Source organism: Dromiciops gliroides, chromosome 2, assembly GCF_019393635.1.
Source record: "Dromiciops gliroides isolate mDroGli1 chromosome 2, mDroGli1.pri, whole genome shotgun sequence".
NCBI lineage: Eukaryota > Metazoa > Chordata > Mammalia > Microbiotheria > Microbiotheriidae > Dromiciops > Dromiciops gliroides.
The window spans coordinates 390,384,527-390,401,937 of record NC_057862.1 but is presented as its reverse complement, the minus strand read 5'-3'; the positions used below and the strand labels follow the sequence as shown (position 1 = coordinate 390,401,937).

Below are 17,411 nucleotides of genomic sequence, written 5' to 3'. Positions count from 1 at the left end.
CTGGGATGGTCTCTGTGAGTGACAAGAAGGTGTGGGATATCACCCCTCCAGGCTCTCTCTTTCTCTGTGTGTCTCTCCCTTTGACTCCAGGCGAATGCCTCAGCCCTGGCAGAGGAGCTGCCAAGAGGAAGAAGAAGCAGCGCAGAAACCGGACCACCTTCAACAGCAGCCAGCTGCAGGCCCTGGAGCGGGTGTTCGAGAGGACACACTATCCTGATGCCTTTGTCCGAGAGGAGCTGGCTCGCAGGGTCAACCTGAGTGAGGCCCGGGTCCAGGTGAGAGCAGCAGAGGACCACAAGCCTGCTCCAGGCAGTCAGCAGCACAGGGTGCTGAGAGAAGCACAGGCTTTTTTTCTTGTGTAAAGTAGGCCTGTAAAGCCTGTTTCTTCATCTTCACTTCTTAAAGGGGACAGACCAGTTGATCTCTATGGGCTCTTCTAAGTTTCTGTGATTGCAATGGACACTGGGATGGGAGGTGCTAACTTCCATGAGGCCTCTGGAAAGGCCTCCTGGCCCCAATGCTACAGTCCCACTATTAGAACATCCTTTTTTCTGGTTCCCATCTAAGATAAACTTAATGATCTTGCTGAACATCCCTTCTGGCTGGCTGTGACCCAGCAAGAAGAGCCTGGGATACCTAGACTCATAGCCAGTCTCCTCCCTTCCCTGCAAGCTGGCACCTCCTCACTGTGTGTCTCCTGGTCTCTGCCCAGGTATGGTTCCAGAATCGAAGGGCAAAGTTCCGACGAAATGAGAGAGCCATGCTGGCCAACAGATCCGCCTCACTCCTCAAGTCTTATAGCCAGGAAGCAGCCATCGAGCAGCCAATGGCACCCAGGCCAACAGCCCTGAGTCCAGACTATCTGTCCTGGACCACCACATCCCCCCCTTACAGGTGAGACTCCCCCAACACTTTCAACCTGCCCTCTCCCCATCCCATCTTCCAGGGACTTTATGGCTGGGGGACAGCTAGAGAGCAAAGAGAAGAGAAATAAGTCCTCTTGAAGTCTGGGGAAGAGGGGGAAGAAAGGACCCCCAAAATGGAGAGCAAATGGGGGCTAAGAAATTTTCAAAGTACCTGCTCAAGACAAATTTTGTTTTATTTCTTGGGTGGCACAGTAAGAGATAGCAAAGATTTTTTTGTGCTTATGAGGCTCAGAAAGAGACATTAAAGAATCCTTTGAGCTTGGGCCTAAACAGGTGAGAAACCCCTTTCCCAGAACAGGCTAGCCCAGGCTCCATCAGTTTGGGCGCAGATAGGAAAGGGTAGAGAAGGATTGGGGGGAGAGGAAAAAGGAAAGAGAGAGAGAGATTCAAAGGGGGAAAGGAAGAAGGAGGGAGTGAGAGAAGCAAAGGGAGGAGGGGGAGGGAGAAGGAAATGGAGAATGAGAGCTAAAGAGAGGGAAAGGAAGGAGAGGGAAACATAAAAGGAGAGAAGAGAGGAGAAATTGGAAGAGGGAAAGAGAAATGGAAATGTGGAAGGAGAGGGAGAAGAAAGAGGGAAAGGAAAAGAGAGATAAGAGAGAAAGGAGGGAGAGGGGAAGGAGAAGAAGAGAAGGGATCATAGAGGAAAGAAGGAGAAAGGAAGAAAGGGGAGGAAGAGAATAGGGAAGAGAGATTTATCAGATGGCTTTTAGGGGGACTCTGTTCTGGAAAAGGGATTTCTAAATGACTGTCAAATCCCAGAAAACTGCACTGGGTCCTAGGAAGGAAAGGGAGATAAGACGGGGAATCAGGGGGATTAGGCCAACTGCTCTGGTATCTAGGCTCCACTCTGGACACCCCAGCCCATAGGTTCTGATCACTCTCTAATCTCAATTTCAGCTCAGCTGCTGGCAGCTCTGGGCACTCACACCCTCCTGCCAGAGATGCACCGGCTGATGGGGGCTCCAGAGCCAGTTGCGGGGGCAGCTCCACGCCTGTACAGAACATCGAGATGGGCTTGCCGGTGTGAAGGGGAAGAAGGGAAGAGAGGAAGTGCGGCATGGGGAGAGCAGGGAGTTAGAATATCTGGTCAGGGCTCCCCTCACACCACCTCCTCCTCCTTTCTTATTCATACTTGAGATGGCAGGGGAGGTAGGGAACTCAAGTTTTTTGGGGGGTCTGAACTATGAGAGAGAAACTCTAGAATCCTTTCTAGCTCTGAAATTCCATATTTCTAAGACTTCAAAGGTTACCCAACCACCCCCTCCCACTCTGAAAGGTGCTTCTAACTCTTCCCCAAGTCCTGCCAACCTCCTGGCACTTCTGAAAGGGAAGGAGCGGATCTGAGATCCCATCTGATTTAAAGAGAAAGCCAAGGTAGGAAAGCAAACAGAGAGAAGAGAAGAATGGGGAATCACCAGAGAGAGTCAGGAAGTGGTTGGGCCAAGGCTGTAAGTGCTTCATTTATCTTATGTCTCCTCCTTCCCTCACCCCAGCACGGTGCCATCCTACAGCCCCGGGGGGACAGCCACCCCCACTCAAGGGGTCAACATGGCCAACAGCATCGCCAGCCTCCGCCTCAAAGCCAAAGAGTTCAGCCTGCATCAGAACCAGGTGCCCACAGTGAACTGAATGATTCCCAGCAGCCCTCGGCCAGGACTAAGCTACCTTTTTCTTAAAAAAAAAAGTTTTAAAGCAAAAAGAGAGAAAAAAAAAGAAAAAATGTTTTTAAAAGAGAAAAAAAGAAAAAGGGGGAGAGGGGAGGGAAGGAAAGAAAAATGAACCCTACCCCCTCTCCTAGCCTCAGTACAAGGACGGCTGTTCCTGCCCCCCAACAGAAGGGCTGGCTGAGAATGGAGCCTACAGAAATATGCAAGGACACTCTCTCCAACCCATACTCCTTCTCCCATTTGGCTGCTGAGGACAGCAGGGCCCAGCCCCTCCCTCCATCCTTTGTCTCTGTTATCCTCACTCATGAGCATCTGATGTTGTCAGGCCAGGAAGGAGGAGGGAGACTTACATGAATAGAGTTTCTATTTGAAAATCAAAGAGCTTGAATTCTGAAAACAAACCTGCAAAGGGATGGAAAAAGGGAAAAGGAAAAAGGGAAAAAAAAAGCTACAAACAGAACCAAAGGTGTTTGATTTGAGATGAAGAATATGAACTGGTATCAGCTGATGCTGTTCAAGACCCATTTGGGATCCTTGAAACCAGATGGGATTTTGGCAACAAATGTCCCAGCAGCCCTCAGGGCCACAGTCAGCATGAACCAGCACCCATAGCCATGACCCCCTATGATATCATTATGCCAGCTGGAATGCCTCAGTCTGTACATAGGCTGACGTTTTCCGATTTCCACTGGACAAATAGTGGAATCCACGGTCTGTGCCTTGGACAACATGTGCACCCTAGTATAAAAGTACCTAGTTCTGGTGGGGGGGGGGAGTCATAAAGAGTAACCCGACTCCCTCCATCCCCTCTTCCCAGGGGACCTCTCCTAGGTTCCAGGCAGACTCTCCAAAGAAAGGATGTCAGAGGCCATATAATAGGAGCCTGGTGTTTGGAAATAGTGGCTACATCACCCTGAACCCTGGTCACAGTCCTCCTGGCTGGACCACCACTTGCCCAGCTCGAGGGCAGGGCTGGACCAGATAATTCCAGGATGCCTTCCAGCTCCAAGACCTGAGATCCTTTATGAATACAGGAGGCTCAGCACTTCTTCAACATATCCCCTGTCTTCCAGATGGTTAGGAGACTCCTCAACATCAGACAGGAGCCTGCTGGGCTATCCTTCCTTTGTGTTAACCAACACTGCCCTTCACCAAGTGGATATCCCAGCAGTGGCTAAGGCGAGAGGAGAGGGACAGTTCCCTCATTCCCAGAAACCTCTCTTTGCTTCCTGTGTATGGCCTCTACCTCCCCCCAAACGTCCTTAGTTGGTGATTTGAAGGCAGAAGGACCAGATGGGAGGGGGGCCTAGAGTAGGCTTTCTGGGGAGGTAAAAGAAAGAACATTAAACTGGGGAGCATGAGTTCTATTTCAAACCGTGACTCTGCCACTTAATACTTGAATGACTTTGGCTAGGTGGTGCTCGGTGTCCCCATATGGAAGATGATTTCTTTTAGGATTCTGGGACTTAGTCCTGGGCCAAGGGACTGGAAGTTGTGTCTGTATCTGATGGCTCAGGGAGGTGGGGCAGGTGGGGTGAAACAACCATAGTTTGAAAGACCCTCACGTAGAACTTCTTGACCTTCTTATGCAAACATCTCAATGAGTAGCCTCAAAAACCTGCATGGAAACTATGCTTTACACAGCTCGGACAAAACCCATTGTGATAGCATCATCTCTCAGAACAAACAGGGCAGGTCTGGAATTACAGATGGGTGGTCATTGATGGAGTGGGATCCAAGGGGCATTGACCAAAAACAGCCATCTCTGCAGACAGCTGGTGAAAAAGGAAGAGGTGACAGGAAAAAGACAAGGGACTAGCATTTGGCTAAAGGAATTCTGCCTGCCAGCCAAGGCAGTAGGGGGCAGAGAAAACGGCATCTGGGGGTTCTGAAATTAAACAACCTCTCCCTGACAAGCAACCCTAGAGAGACCACCCAGCCCAGCCCTACCTCACATCTGTTCTTGCACACAAAAGCAGAGGTTTGGGGTTTAATTGTATAAAACACATTTAGTTCTCTATAGATGCTGCTACATTACGCCCAGAACTCAGATGGTTTACTATGCAGAGGCAAAGGAGAGAAAAGGCATCAGAAACCCATACTGTTTAACAAGCCTGACAAATCTACAAGGCATTAATTTGATCAGAGAACAGACTTACACCTGGGCAAAATGGACAAAGTAGGCAGTCATCTTCTGGGAAGAGACCCTGAGGATAATACCCTAAGAAAGTACTGTTCCAGCCCCATATCCCAGGTCACTATCTTCCCTTCCCCTTTCCTCTCCTCTCCTCTCTCCTCTCTCCCTCCCCCCCCCTCAGTTAGATGTTGCTCTGTCAGGCCTCATATTAAGATGCAAATACCCCTGAGAGGCCCAGAGTTACGCATTAAAACAAGTACCTGGTTGTAAATTAGTTTATCAGAAGGATGGGGAAACCAGAGACCTCTGAAGTGCTTGGAATGAGGAGAAGTGGGAAGTGAAGAACACAAAGGAAGAAGAGAAAGATTAAGGAGAAAAACTGAAGGAGGCTAAAGAAAATTTAAGAACTCTACCTTTGCCCAAGGATTTTGGGGTGGAGGAGGGATATGGGACCTAAAACGCCACTGGTCTGGGGGGCAGCCTCCAGGCACCTTAATCACAGCTTACACACAAACATGCCCCTGCAGAGAGGGTCATAGCAGGGATAGAGACCCACAGCCTCTTCTTAAAGAAGGATTGCCCAGAGGCTAACTGCAAAGAATGGGCAACTCTGCCTCCATGCAAAATTGCCACACAAGGAAAGCAAGGTTAGCTCTGGCACCTGCCTGCATTGACTCTAGCTGGCCAGCAGGTGGCCTAACAGAACACCAACAGGGGACTTAATAAACAGATTGCAATTTAAACCACCTTTCCCCAATGGGAAGAGAAAAACTAATAGATTAGGGTCCATCCCAGGTGTATTACAGTCAGTGGTTAAGGTCTCTGAGTTTAGGTATGCCCAGCAGGCAGGGGTTGTGCCGGCAAAAGAAGGATGTTTTCTTTACCTTCTTTTTTTTCTTTTCCCTTTTTTTTTTTCTTGGGGAAGAAAATAAAGGCCTTTTCTGGCACTGCTAAGGGCTAGATAGATGGAATCGGCATGTTTTGTGAGGGTCTGGAATCCTCTCTGAACACGAAGCTTGTATTCATGAGAACCTCTGTCAGCTTTGGAAAAAGCCGTGGGGGCTCTATTCCCATGGAAAGCTCCTGGCTCTCTCAGTCATACCACAAGGATATAAATGTCACTTCCGCCGTGAGTGCACTAATGAAAATAAACCAGTTTAATAGTTTACAGATGCCTCTCTGGAAACCCAAAAGGGAGAGAATAAGGCTCTCTCGCTCTCTCCCCTCTCTCCCCCTTTTTAAAAAAAGAAAAACAAAATGAATTAAAACATTTGCTCTTGATATTGTAGCCCTTAATTGCTGTGATGTTTTGGCAGCTTATTCAGCGTCTGTCACTTGAGATAAAGGCTTCACCGAGACAAGATACAAATTGCCCACACGGAGCGTTGCAGTGAATTCGAAATTTTCCCTCTGTAGTTCTTTCCCCTCACCCCCACCTCCCTTCCCTTTGTCTGTTTCAGTTACTCATAAGCAGGATTGATGGAGGTTTTCAAATGTCCCTTTCAGTTTTTTATACGAAGGAACTTTTGTTAAAAAACAAAACAAAGAAAAGCCCCAAACCATAAAAAAGGGCCCAGCTGTTGGCAAAGCAATATGAAAAGTACTTTTTGACTGGATACAGAGGTATACAGGCTGGGGGCCAGATTCTGCCTATTAAGAGGTGATGGTCCTGAAAAAAGAGAAGTTCAGGGATGCCTCAAGACTTTTGCCCTTCCTGGACCTGAAGGCCAAGCCAGGCCTTTGTAAAAGTTGGCCACCACCACAGTGGGCAGAGGGGTGGAAGAGAGAAAAGAGGGTGGCTGAAGTGAAGTTGAGGAGAGGTAAACTCTGGTCTCCAGCCATCCCAGTCACAGAGAAGACATAAAGAGATCTGGTCTCCCTTCTTCCTGGCAAAGGTTCATAGCTTCGGGAGGCATTCTTCTTGGGTTTGAATTCCTGTTAGGCCAAGAGGGAGGAGGATAAAGGGAGGCTTCAGAGTCAGAGCATCTGGATTTTAATCCTGACACTACCAGGAGCTACCTGTGTAACACTGGACAAGACACAGTTCTCTTCACCTCTTCTGAGTTCCCTCATCTATAAAATGATAATGAATTAAACCAGTAGTTCTCCAAGTGAGGTCCATAGACCCCATAAAAAGGGTCCATGAGATCAAAATTATTTGATATTTTATTTTTAATATGGCAAACAGCAATAGATATAACTCATATATACAAAAGCTCTTTGGAGATATCTAATTTTTAAGAGGTCCTGAGACCAAAGTTTGAGAAGCGCTAGTTTAAACAATCTCCGAAACCTTTTCTTATTCAGAAATCCAGTGACCCTGTGGTCACACCCTATGATCCCATGACTGAGACACGTCTGTCTCCTGGAATTCTCATCCCTTTTCATAGGCAAAGGGTTGAAGGGAGTCAAGGGGAGGGAGAGATGGCACAAAAACTGTCAAAGAGGGTTCTGATGCCAAAAGCCCCTCCCTTATGAGGGATCATCCAGCTCACACCCACCTCACATCCATTAACACACAAAAAAGGCAAAAAAAAAAAATTTAAAGGCACACATATCTTCAAGTCATTTTTTTAAACCCAGAGCTAATCTGATTTAATTTCTAGAGAAAGGAAAGGCCCAGTCATCACAGATTCATCATGCACGTAACCCTGAGTTGGCTAGCCAGTGACAGCTAACTATTTTATTGAGTTGTCTGACCAAGGTAGCAGAGAAAAGCAAAAAGGATTAGAGTGGAAATGTTCTGTGATTAGAGGGTGTCCTGGCCCCAACCCCAAACAGTGCCTCATGTCCCACTCCAGGTGTGACAGGAGGACCTGAAATCCCACCATTAGTGCTTCCTCCCTTTAGGTTACACAAGGGGCTGGGCACCACATTTCCATCATTCACACCTAGGCATAAATTAATTTATCAGATGGTTGGTTTCCTTCTTGACATCAGGGATGAAGTACCATGAGAGGTACTAGATAGTAGTCGCCAGAATTCTAGACTTGGAGTCAAGAAACCTGGGTTTAAGTCCTACCTTAGAGACTTACAAGGTGTGTGACCCTGGGAAATCACTTAACCTCTCTTGGTTTTGTTTCTTCATGGGTAAAATAAGAGAGTTGGACGAGATGGTGTCTAAGGCTCCTTCCAGTTCTAACTCTATGATTCTCCAAGATCCTTCCAAGTTTGGAGTGGGGAAAGAAGGGAAGATGGAAAGCTGGCTTAACAAGCTTCACAGTTTAATATTCTTCATAGCTCTCCTGTGCCTTAAAAAAAGGGTGGGGGAAGTCTGTGGACTGTGTTAAGTACAGTTCTGAGTTCTAAGAAGATAAAGAACATCTCCAGTCTTTAAATGGGATAGGGACGAGATTACAGGTGAGTCCCAGTCCCTACCCACATGGAACCTGCAATCAAGTTAGGGGGAAGCTTTACTAACACTGAAAGCTAAGAGTGCATGATGAGTACACTGGAGTGTTACAAAAGAAAATCATGGGGACAGCTAGGTGGCGCAGTAGATAAAGCACCGGCCTTGGATTCAGGAGTACCTAAGTTCAAATCCAGCCTCAAACACTTGACACTTACTAGCTGTGTGAACCTGGGCAAGTCACTTAACCCCCATTGCCCTGCAAAAACAGAAAATCATGAGTGAGATCTGATGGGGGCAGTTATTAGTGACTAGGAAAGGGTGGTATTAGAGGTGGATTTTAACAAGTAGGAATTCTGCAGGTAAAGAGAAGGGAGGGCATTTCTAGGTAGAGCGGACAGCAAGAACAAAGTTCCAGGTGTGAGAGAATTCAGTATGTATTCAGGAGCCTCAGAGTCATCCTGTTTGGCTTGCGGAGAGGATGGAGGGGAAGTATTATGATGTCCCAGTGGAAAGGTGTGGCGGCCCCTGATTATTGTTTTAGTCATTCAGTTGTATCTGACTCTTTGTGACTGACTCCATGGTCTTATACATGGGGTTTTCTTGGCAAAGAGACTGAAGTGGTCTGCCATTTCCTTCTCCAGTGTGTTCCCGCCCTTTTCAGCTGAGGAACTGAGGCAAAGAAGGGCTAAATGACTTGCCCAGGATCACACAGCTAGTAAGTATCTGAGGCCAGATTTAAACTCAGGTCTTCCTGATTCCAAGCCCAGTGCTCTGTCCATTGCACTACCCGGCTGCTCCTAGCACCTGATTATAGAGGGCCTAAATGCCAGGAAGAGGATTTTGAACTTTAGCTGGTAAAGCAGTAGGAAACCAGTTATTTTTCTTTTTAATTTAAGGAGTAGCATATCTCAATTTGTGCTTTAGAGAGGCAGTATGGAATAATGGAAAGACTGTAGGACTTGGAGTCAGCAGAAACCTGGTACCAACATTTTGGATGTGAACACAGGCAAATCGCTTTACCTCACTGAGGCAGTTTCCTCATCTGTAAAATGGAGATAATAATACTTTTGCTACTGATCTCAAAAGAGTTCTCAACTCAACATATGTTTATTAAGCCCATGTAATATGCAAGGAACTATGCTGAGTACCAGGGATACCAAAACAAACAAAATGACCTCACTCTCAAGATGCTTATATCTCCTGGGGAGGGTTACAACAAGAACCTAGATAAGTATAACCTGAGTGTCAGTTGGGGGCCCTAGATCCCTTTCTTTTGACAGAAGGACTCATTCAATCTTGGGAGCTTTTCTTCTAGGGCTTGAAACCTGCCTCCTACTCCCTGTCAAACCTCCCCTGGGAACATCAGATTCTGGCTTGTGTTATTCAAAGGAGCTCACAGCTCCCCCTGTAAGAGAATCAGACTTCCTCAACAATAAACATGGGGCTGTTTCATTAAAGGAATGTCAAGAACAGAGAAGTAACTAGTATCCAAGCCCCTTTAGCAAAGTCCCCTGCCTTCAATCTATTCAGTTCAGTTTCCCTCCTCCCAAGAGATTCAGTCACAGCCTCTACAAACTCACATAGCACCACACTCAGGTCTCAGTGATGTCAATGAAATCATGGGTCCTGAGTCTGCCAACCCATCACCTCCTTCCTCAGGCTCGAGTACAGGGGTTCTTCATTTTTTTGTGTCATAGACTCCGGCCCTCTGGTGAAACCTATGGGCCTTTTACAAAAATAACATTTTTAAATGCATAAAACACATGGGATTATAAAAGAAACCAAAGGTTGGCAAAAATAAAGATATCATTTTTCCCATCCCACCTCCCGAAATCTACCATAGACCAGACCTTGCAGACCAGACCTTGGACCCCAAGTTAAGATCATCATGGATCTAATGACTGCCTTGCTTTTCTGGAGTCCAGTATCCTGCCCCAGTGCACCAGTCTCTCAGCACAGCTGTTTATCTCCTGCTGGGTATCCCAAGCCACCTCTAGTACAGCAATGTTCATTGCAGGCCTAACACATGGCCGCCAACCCAGCTTGGCTCTGATACTCGCCAGGCAGCTGCTGTCTCTGATGACCTGATACTACTTTCACCCTGCCACATGGGCTTCCAACATGAAAGTCCCTTCCTCATCTTCCTAATAACTGTCTCCCTCCAGCAATTTCAAGCTCATAACTTTTTATACACATGTGTCCTCAGGTATTCTTCTAGCCGGTCTAGTCAAGGAGAGAGGACAAGCAAATTCTTTTGTGGATGTCCTGATTTCTTGGACTCTGTCTACTACATAAGGGCACACTGGAGAAATAAGAAAGAGCTCTATGAATTTTGAGGTGGGATATCATGGAAGGTATCTGAGAGGAGGTCACGCATTGAAATAAGATAAGAACTATAAAAGGTAGAGGTGAGGAGAGAGTGTTTTCTAAGTATTACAGTCATCTATGTCAAGACATGAAGATGAGGAGATGACATGTTGACTAACAAATAGTGTGATTTGACCGGTATGCAATGGGCATGAGGGGAGCAATATGAACAGACTGGGGTTAGATACCAATTGTAAAGGGCCTTAAATGTCAGGCTAGGGGCAGCTAGGTGGTCTAGTGGCTAGGGCACTGGCCCTGGAGTCAGGAGGACCTGAGTTCAAATCCGGCCTCAGACACTTAACATTTACTAGCTGTGTGACCCTGGGCAAGTCACTTAACCCCAACTGCCTCACCAAAAAAAAAAAAAATGTCAGGCTAAGGAGTTGGCAGTTTTTCCTAGAAACAATGGGGAGTCACAAAAGGTTTTCAGTAGAAGGAAAATAATTGTAGTAACTGTCTGAAGGATGGATTAGAGAGGGGAGAACCCAGTGGCAAAGAGACCAGTTTAAGGGCTATTAACACACAAATGTGCTCTGTCATTTTTAAGGTACAGAACAAATGCTATTATTTTCTTATGAAAGATTATTCTGGCAACATTATAAAGAATGGGATGTAGGGTGGAATTTATGGAATTTAGTAATGATTGGATATGAAAGATGAAGGCGAGTCAACTATAACCCAAAGGTTGCAAACATGGGAGACTCTGTAAATGATAGTGCCATCAACAACAAAAAAAATAGCAGAATCAAAAGGAAGGATATTCTTTTTTTTTTTTTTTGCAGGGCAATGGGGGTTAAGTGACTTGCCCAGGGTCACACAGCTGAGGCCAGATTTGAACTGAGGTATTCCTGAATCCAAGGCTGGTGCTTTATCCACTGCGCCACCTAGCTGCCCCCAAGAAGGATTTTTTTTTTTTTTTACGGGGCAATGGGGTTAAGTGACTTGCCCAGGGTCACACAGCTAGTAAGTGTCAAGTATCTGAGGCCGGATTTGAACTCAGGAACTCCTGAATCCAGGGCTGGTGCTTTATCCACTGCGCCACCTAGCCGCCCCAAGAAGGATATTCTTAATGAGAAAGGAGACCACAGCTTGGGATGCACTGAGTTTGAGGTGCTGGTGGGATATCCACGTGGCAATATTCTGAAAACAATTGGAAATGTGGGTCTGGAACTCTAAGAGAGGTCTGGATCAGTGATTCAACATTGTTTTTTACTATTTGGACATAGCTCTGACTTATGGAAATCTATTCCCCTTTATGTATAACAAGAGTGCTCTGAAAAATCAATCTCACAGTCCTGCCTCCCCACCCCACTAAGTCTTCCTAGGCAATCCTAAGAGAGTTACTCCAGGTGAAAGGAAAGTTGAAAACAATGACTTTAACATTTACTAAGGCAGATGAGCTTTTTGAAGGTAGAAAAGGAAAAACTTACCAAGACAATCAAGAGATTTATAAAACAAAACACTTCAATATTATTTTGACAGGAATTAAGGAAAAAGTACAAATGGTTAAATTGAGTCAATACATTGTTAAAAACATTAATACTTCCAACTTAACTTAGATTGCATATAATGTCAATGAGCTACTGACTACTGTTTGTAAAACTTATTCATATGGAGCTTTAAATGATGAGCAAGAATATAAAGAGAAACAAAGAAAACTTTATGAAGGGGACTCATCCTACAATATTTAAAATTAAACTATTCAATGGTAATTATAGAAATGGTCTAATACTAGGTTTTTTAAAATAGAAAAATAGATCAATGGAAAAATATAGAATCTAGAAATGGGACTAAATGAATTTTGGATTATTGATAAACCCATTACTAATAGTGGGAAAAGGAATTTAATAGAATAATAACTATTGACTAAACTGTGTAACATATAATAATATATAATTGAATAATCAAACTTCTCAGACACCCCCCCACTCCCACAAAGGAGATGTTCTAGGACAGATGGCTATACCAACCCTGATACTAAAGTTTAGAAAGATTATATCCAACTTACCAAATTTAGTTCTAAACCAAGAACTTTAGAACCTGATCTTTTCTCCCAGTCCCTAGTAGTTGTTCCAGGTCAACTCTAGAATTCTCTGGAAGACCACAAAGTTACTTTACCTATCATTCCTCTGCTCCCAGTCCTAGAAGAAACATTTAAAATACCATCAGGGTCAGCCTGATAAGTGTTAGTTGGTTCTCCCACAAGATTATAAACTCATCAATAACCTCACTGAGGGCAGGGATCATGTCTTAAGTTTCCTTCTCCCATGGAAAGAGGATATAGACTTAATATTCGATGACTGAGTTAGCCTCGGGGTCATCTGAAGGGATACTGGACAATATCTGTTGTCCCCTATCCTTAAATATTAACCCCAACACCCACCATTCCACTATTATAGTTTCACTCCTTTGAATGCTCTAGAGTTTTCAAGGATCCACTTTTTTTTTTTTTTTTTGTGGGGCAATGAGGGTTAAGTGACTTGCCCAGGGTCACACAGCTAGTAAGTGTTAAGTGTCTGAGGCCGGATTTGAACTCAGGTCCTCCTGAATCCAGGGCCGGTGCTTTAACCACTGCGCCATCTAGCTGCCCCCAAGGATCCACTTTTACAATAATATACTGTACCTTTGACTCTGCTGTCTTATCATGGCCTGCTGGCCCTGAGTCTCAGTGGCTATAGGAATAGAGCATGGGTGTTGTCAGGGTCTATCGTGTTCAAATGGCATCTATAGCCTTGCCTCTGTTGCTAAGTGAAGAAAGGCTCAGACCAGAGCTGGTCACCAGACTTATTCCTTGAGCTTCAGTAGCTCATGAAACTAAGGCATGGAAAAGCTGTTCTCTGCATTGGTTGAGCGAATATCCTCACCAAGGAAAATAGGGGTATTTGAAGTTCAAGGCCTCTACTTAGGGCCATGAAAACCTACCACATGAGCCCCAAATGATGCTTCATGCTGTGCAGCCAGCCAGCCACCAAGACATCAGGACCTTACCAATGTGCACATATTCCTGTCCTGATGCTACCTGTCTTTCCACACCAAGGAAAAGTGACCCTCTGGGGCAGCTAGGTGGCGCAGTGGATAGAGCACCGGCCCTGGAGTCAGGAGTACCTGAGTTCAAATCCAGCCTCAGACACTTAACACTTACTAGCTGTGTGACCCTGGGCAAGTCACTTAACCCCAATTGCCTCACAAAAAAATAAAAGTGACCCTCCGACCAAACCTCCAGACACTCTGCCTCCATCATCCCAGGGGAATTACTTTATTCAGTGTTGGGAATATTCCCGGGATGAAGCTGTCCAGATTATACAGTGAGTCAATCCTACTTCTGCCACCTACACCCAACAGGTCCTAGACCCTCAAGACCGTGTTTCTTCATTCCATGCAGCCAAGGCCTTAGCAGCATAGAAAAACTTCCTTACAGTCAGAGCTAGCTAAAAGGTAATGGGCCACCTCAAGAAGTGGCGCCTTCGGGCAGCTAAGTGGTGTAGTGGATAGAGCACCGGCCCTGGAGTCAGGAGGACCTGAGTTCAAATCCGACCTCAGACACTTAACACTTACTAGCTGTGTGACCCTAGGCAAGTCACTTAACCCTCATTGCCCCACAAAACAAACAAAAAACCCCAGTAACTTAGCTACTAGTTAACAGTTTATCAAGATCATGGGAGATATATGGGATAACCAGAGGGAGGATGAGGAATTACAGAGAAACAAACTTTACCATGTCCCCAATTTTATGCTTTGTGCCAAGGTTCAACACTGATTATTCATTACTATAAGGCTGAGAAATTTTGTCTTCACCTAACCTTCAGCATGACAGAATAAAGATGGTGCAGCTTATGCACCACCCCCCTGCTGAGAGGGAGCAAAAACCACCTGAACTTGCCAGGGCAGCAGCAGAAACCTGGTCACAGTGACTAGTTTCTCTATTCTCACTTCCCATCAGAGTTCACCAATTTCTGGCAAAGCTCTGTCACTTGTATTTCTACTGGAAAACCAAGTGAGTCATCCCCTTTTGGCTCTAAATTCTAATATGTCAACATGCTGACTAGCCAAGATGGCATCAGTAAATGGAGGGTGGAGGGTGACCCAAGATCCTCTTCCAGCTCTAAATCATTTCACCTAAAGAATGACAAAGGAGAGCTACCCCCAAACTGCTGAGGGCCTCCCCAGCTCTGGCTGATGGCTTCCCTGCAGCCCAGTCGGCTCACTAGCGCATCCAGGCATCTGTGACTAAGCAACACTGCCATCTTGAGGTCACTGTTCACCAAGCCCTGTTCCTAAATGAACAGTCCCAGAGGTTCTCGTGCCACATCTCCCAACTCAACCTTATGGGCCCTCCCTCTGAAACATGAATCAAGGGCCTGATATTCACAAAGAGCCTCGGTTAAACAGGGCTGCTATCCTTTCTAGGTTAGCTCTGACACTGAGCAAGGAGAAGTGGGTCTTTAACCTCAGAGATCAGATTTAACCCCTTTACAGTAATGACCACTGGGAATTCCAGGGTTGCAGCGCCCTATTGGCAGCAGATGCCAAGTCCCCATATCCCTTGGCATGATTCATCCAAACCCAGTGCTGTTCAGGGGCACTGGATATTAAGGCTAAAATTCTAGCTAGTCTGTCTAAAATATCTAATGAGTGGTTGCCAATAAATTAGCAAGAGTTAGACTTTTAAGCATTTATTAAGGAGAATAAGAATTTGGTAAAGAGAGAAGGAAAGGCCTACATTCATCTATCTATTAAAGGGAGAGCGCATTTCTAGCTGCCTTCTCCACTGGAGTCCTCAAGAAAGAGAGCGAGTCAGAGCAACAGGCTCCCCCTTCTTCCTCCCACTAGCAAACATCACTTCCTGACGCCAAAGAAAAGACACATGGTCTTGCCCTCAGAGACCTTCACCTCATGGTGGAGCTTTTCTTCAGTAAGTCTCCAGCAGGTGGCGTCATTCCAATCGTTACATGGATTTGAAATCTGGGGATGTGAGTTTGAATTCTGTTACTAACCTATAGGACCACTTTAGATATACCACCTTTCTAGGTGTTTCCTCTTTGAAAATGAGGGGATTAGGGGCAGCTAGGTGGCACAGTAGATAAAACACCGGCCCTGGATTCAGGAGGACCTGAGTTCAAATCTGACCTCAGACACTTGATACTTACTAGCTGTATGACCCTGGGCAAGTCACTTAACCCTCATTGCCCTGCCCCCAAAACAAACAAAAAAGAAAATGAAGGGATTGGACTAAGTGACCTCCAATGACTTTATCCCAGCTCTATGATCCTATGAGCCTGTCTTCTGAGACCATACTAAAGAGCTAGCAACAAAACCACCATGTGTCTGGTCTTCCCCTTGACTTGAGCCTGGGCCTTAGAGAACTCATAACAAGAGGCTGCAGCCTCCTTGCTGGCCAGAACTGGCTCCAAGGGTGAGTCAAAGTCAGTTTTTAAAGCAGGAAGCTTGTCCATGTTCAGCAGCTCCATTCCAGAAAGATCCCCTTTGTGGTTCCCCTTTCACCAAGAGTAATGGCATCCTACCTGTGCTGGTTGCCTAGCAACCCCCTCATTCCCACACACCTAGTTTCTTCCCTCAGGCTTCTGAATCAGACCTTCCCTTTAACTCCTGAAAAGGAAGGTGAAGGTTGGTGATTGTTCTTCCCAGTGCAATCTCTATTCCCATTTGGAGAACAGGCCCCACAACAGGGAAAATTGAGCCAGCTCAACTCTATATAGAAGTGTAATTTGGGATCGAGGCAACACTGAGAAAGCCTGTTCCTCAATTAGAACAAAACTGTAGTACACCACTCAACTCTGGGGGCCACATCTTAAGGACATTGTAAGCTGGAGCAGGTCCAAAAGAAAGTGACCAGGACAGGTATAGGCCTAGAGAACAGGCCCAATGTGCATTTGTAAAAAATGCTGAAACTGGGGCAGCTAGGTGGTGCAGTGGATAGAGCACTGGCCCTGGATTCAGGAGGACCTGAGTTCAAATCTGGCCTCAGACATTTGACAACTTACTAGCTGTGTGACCCTGGGCAAGTCACTTAACCCCGATTGCCTCAAAAAAAAAAAAATGCTGAAACTATCTAGATTGGAAAAGACTGAGGCAGGAAGCAAACAATGGTTTGCCTTTGAGTATTTGCTGGGCTGTTCCATGTAAGAGGAATTGGATTTGGTTTAGTTGGCCCCCAAAGACAAAATGAGGAGAAAAGAGGTCAGAGACTTTATGTAAACTGTCTCTAGACATAGAGGAGTCTTCAAAAAGGCCAAATGATCAGGGACACCGTAGAAAGAATTCTTCGTCAGTTTTTACAATTCTTCCATTATATACTTTGCGACCCTGAAACTGGGGCAGAAGAGAAGGAAGTGATAGTATCAAGATGTAGGAAGGCTGGTCAACAGAGTTTTCCTCAACCAGAAGCCTACCTGGTTATGGGTCAGTTTCTGGAAATATATACCACTTCAAATGAGGTAGTCTTTGTCAAGCACTTAGCTTAGTGCCTGGCAGAAAGTAGGTACTTAATAAATGTTTGTTCCCTCCTCTCTGCCCAACATTTCCTTTTCCCCTTGATCACCAACCAATAGCTGAAGACCTCACTCTCTGGCTATCATAGATATTTAAATGTTCCTGTCAAGCACTAGTCAGTATGACCCCAGAATATGCAATTTCAGAGTTGTAAGGGATCTCAGTAGCCATCTAGTCCAACCTATATCCAGAAGGAATCCTCTATATATAACATACTATACAATAAAAAGTAAGGTCTACATTCTGGGGGTGGTGTGGATGCAGGGTTTGATCTTCACTGAGAATTCCTATCTGTTCAATATCACTGTCAAGGGCATGACCAAACAAGACCACCAAAGAGACCCAGTCTGGGGAAAAGTGCACGTCATGCATAAACAAAGTCAAAGAGACATAGAGGCAATGGGTCAACTTCTCAAACAATGAAATTTAATAACAACAATAATAAACACTTC

The 17,411-nt window shown here is 45.5% G+C and overlaps 1 protein-coding gene across 1 annotated transcript in view; it reads left to right on the top strand.

Annotated features, from left to right (window-relative positions):
• PRRX2 (paired related homeobox 2) overlaps nucleotides 1-5,781 on the top strand; it is a 68,952-nt gene extending 63,171 nt beyond the window's left edge. Inside the window, exons 2-5 of the mRNA XM_043987102.1 lie at nucleotides 91-275; nucleotides 713-894; nucleotides 1,824-1,947; nucleotides 2,420-5,781. Coding sequence (XP_043843037.1) covers nucleotides 91-275; nucleotides 713-894; nucleotides 1,824-1,947; nucleotides 2,420-2,602 — 674 coding nt within the window. The 3' untranslated portion in view covers nucleotides 2,603-5,781. The remainder of the gene's footprint in view (nucleotides 1-90; nucleotides 276-712; nucleotides 895-1,823; nucleotides 1,948-2,419) is intronic.
• Nucleotides 5,782-17,411: the final 11,630 nt, after the last annotated feature.